This window comes from Sphaeroforma arctica (genome assembly GCF_001186125.1).
Source record: "Sphaeroforma arctica JP610 unplaced genomic scaffold supercont1.1024, whole genome shotgun sequence".
NCBI classification, from domain to species: domain Eukaryota; class Ichthyosporea; order Ichthyophonida; genus Sphaeroforma; species Sphaeroforma arctica.
The window spans coordinates 1731-4859 of NW_014039534.1; the positions used below are offsets into that span (position 1 = coordinate 1731).

General features: G+C 46.0%; 1 protein-coding gene across 1 annotated transcript; it reads left to right on the plus strand.

Moving 5' to 3' along the window:
• Positions 1-1639: 1639 nt before the first annotated feature.
• SARC_09715 (hypothetical protein) lies at positions 1640-3071 on the plus strand (the record flags this gene model as incomplete). Its single annotated transcript, XM_014296257.1, has 1 exon — positions 1640-3071. A coding segment is annotated over one exon (1432 nt), but the record flags the coding sequence as incomplete, so codon positions are not given.
• Positions 3072-3129: the final 58 nt, after the last annotated feature.

Sequence of the window (3129 nt, forward strand, 5' to 3'; positions counted from 1 at the left end):
TTCTCTCCTATATAAAAGAACGATATTCAGATACAGATAGGTACAACCCTCATCGGCGGTATTTCTTGCAATCTACGGCACCTCCTATTTTTCAACTGGTTCCAGTTTTTTTTCTTCAGTACGCTTATACCCCGATCACAACTGTTGATGGGCATCAACTTTACACCCATACGACCTACAGCGACCGAATGTGGGGAACTTCAACCAAAGTGGTATATATGGGTACTCCAATACGAAGTTTTCTGATCACCTTGCGCCTGTGGGTCATCGCCAACACCGTCTAATGCCAAGTTACACACCACCAGAAAGTCTGAGAGCTTCGTCCATGCATCAACTTGCGAAAGTAAGCTCACATATTTACATGCGTGTTGGGTTTCTTCTGTGATGCACTAGTTGAAACCCCTTCACCGTTGCTTAAGATCTATCATCCATCTTATACATCGGTTACGGCAACTTTGTGCATCACTATGTTGTCCACCACCCTAAAACCTGTAGTCTTGGCGCGAAGTGTTTCGCACTGTTCTTTCCTAGCGTACTATTGCCCTCTCGTTTCCGATCATTGCTTCCCCGCGAATCAATAGTACTATTCTTCAATTAGATGTTGTATCCATCCCTCCGCCAATTCATCACCCGATTCAACTACTTCTTGTTGCACCCTGTCTGTTTCACTATATGACACCCATCATTGATGCTCCGCTAGCCGTTGATGTACTTCCATACTTTCCTAATGCACACTCACACACCGACAGGTGGAGGGCGGAGATGAACAAACGCAGATGCGGACCTTTCATTCGGTGGAGTCAGTGGCGATGATCTCTGAAGAATCGAGTCCCAATCAAAAAGAGGGTCAAATGATTCGCTCCCAGTCCCAACGCTCAACTACCGTATGAATGAATTAGAGTGTTTCTAAGGATAAAATGTATATTTTATGTTTCGTGGCATTGGTATCCATGTAGGTCTGTCGTATACTTAAAAATTGAGCTCATCCTAGTCCAAGTGCAGAGGATAAGAAGCCGTGAAAGATGTAACTGCCCGAATGTCAAATAATATAGAGTACGAACTCTGTTGCACATATTACATATATTTGCTAGTGGTCAATTAGGACTTGATTTTTCAGTAGTTTGAAGACATACTCGAAAACACTTGGTGAACTCTATTAGAGAACCCACCTGAGTTCCGTATATGTCGATATCGTACGGTGAGAAGACCACTCTATATCTATGGCACAATCGGGAAAGCACTGACGTCCACCGGCTCTCAATACACATACCCAACACCATATCTGATCTCGCACCCCCAATCTCTGCTTTAGGTGGCTCATGGAAAACCTCCCTCGGTGGTCAGAACCCAATTCCACTGGTCAACATCGGACACGGTACGAATCAGGAACCTACAATACGAACATGCATAATCTTTACTACCTTTCACCTCGAGATTTCGATTTTGAGTTTGGTTATGGAATTTGTTGGCTCGACTTTGTGAACCCGATGAATTTGGAATTGGAAATAGGGGATTAGAACGATAGGGTGCTTGTAGGTTGGTAATGTAAGCTCCTGTGCATCTTCCTTGTATCATACACAGAGTTGTCAAACTAGACTAACAATAGGTACCACTTCTTATTGCAGAACCGCGACCCTAGCGATAACTCGCCTTCGGATACCAATTTGAGAGCGGAGATATCACAGCGATATGTGACTTCCCAAGCGCATCCCAACAGTAATGTCAGGCGGAACTTTTCGCACAATCAGCGCAACAGTCAATACCGCCAACCACGGCTGGATTCCAAGCAACATAGAAGCAGTCCGCTGCTGTCACCGCCTAAGCATATGCACAGGACAAAGTCGCAACCACACACACAACTTCATCAAAGCTTCAAGCATCATTCGCCGGGTGTCGCACAGTCGCATCCAAGACTTGCCCTCAAAACTGCCTCGAATACGAATTTAACCATGATTCAATCCACACAGCACAGTAGTAGAAGGGTAGAAATTGATAGGTATCAGTCACCGCTAAAGCAACCCAGAATGGAACAAGATGGTTGTATGGCCGAACGAAGTATGCAACAAGCGCCCTTTGAGAGTCCCTCATTGGCCAGGCATGTCAATAGCATAACAAATGCAAGCGGTACGCGCAGCTTGGACGTAGAGCACTTCACGGTCACCAAGAGTTATGAACAAACCCTAAACCCTAAAACCAAGAGTTATGAACCACATGAAGCGAACATAGACGAGGGCGATATAGAGCAAGACTATGATCAGCTACCAGACGTCGATCGGAACAACCAGCCACAGCAAGAGCGTAGGGCTGATGTCCACTGGACTACTCGTCAGCGTTGTCACTCGGAAAGCACTGCAGTAGATATAGAGACGGGCATGACTGAAATGCGGGAGGATACAGATGAGCCAAATATCACTTACTACAGCAAAAGTGCCGACACTAGTATGAATATGGGTGAGCAGCCTCATATAGAGGACCAGATGTACATCACTACTGAAAATACGGATGGGATCAGTAATGCTTTCAGAACTTCGATGCGCACCGGTACAAGCAATGGTACGAATAGGGGCAATGATACCGGCATGGGGATTAGTCGCAGTTTGAGCTCGGATCAGAGATTAAATGCTGATGGTGGTTGTGCTCAGAGCATGCATACCCTGCGCAATATTCGACCGGACAGAGCTGATAGTGATAAATACTCGAAAGGTGAACTGAACTATCCCATGTATGCACAACTTGTGCAAGAGACTGTCACAGAGCACGTGGATGCAAGTGCGGATACCCGAAACGTACCGAACATGAACTCCTATGGCAATGGTAATAGTATACATACAAATGCTCATAGAAATCGGTTTGCGCCCGAAAATGGTTCACCGACGGATCACAGGGCGCATTCACCGACTAGATATCTATCTCATGCAGAGCTCCGAGGCGGGCCCACACATGTGCCGTTGGGGCACGAAACTGAGATTATGGGTACGCCGCGGCAGATGACGAGCTTTTCACACCAGAGTCCCGCAACGGTACAGACTAAGTTGAGGCATGGGGTGTCTACCCCTACATTGGTCCTGTAAGTAACAATGTCGACCGGATATAGTGAAGCCAGAAAATATGTAATTGATAATGTGACTT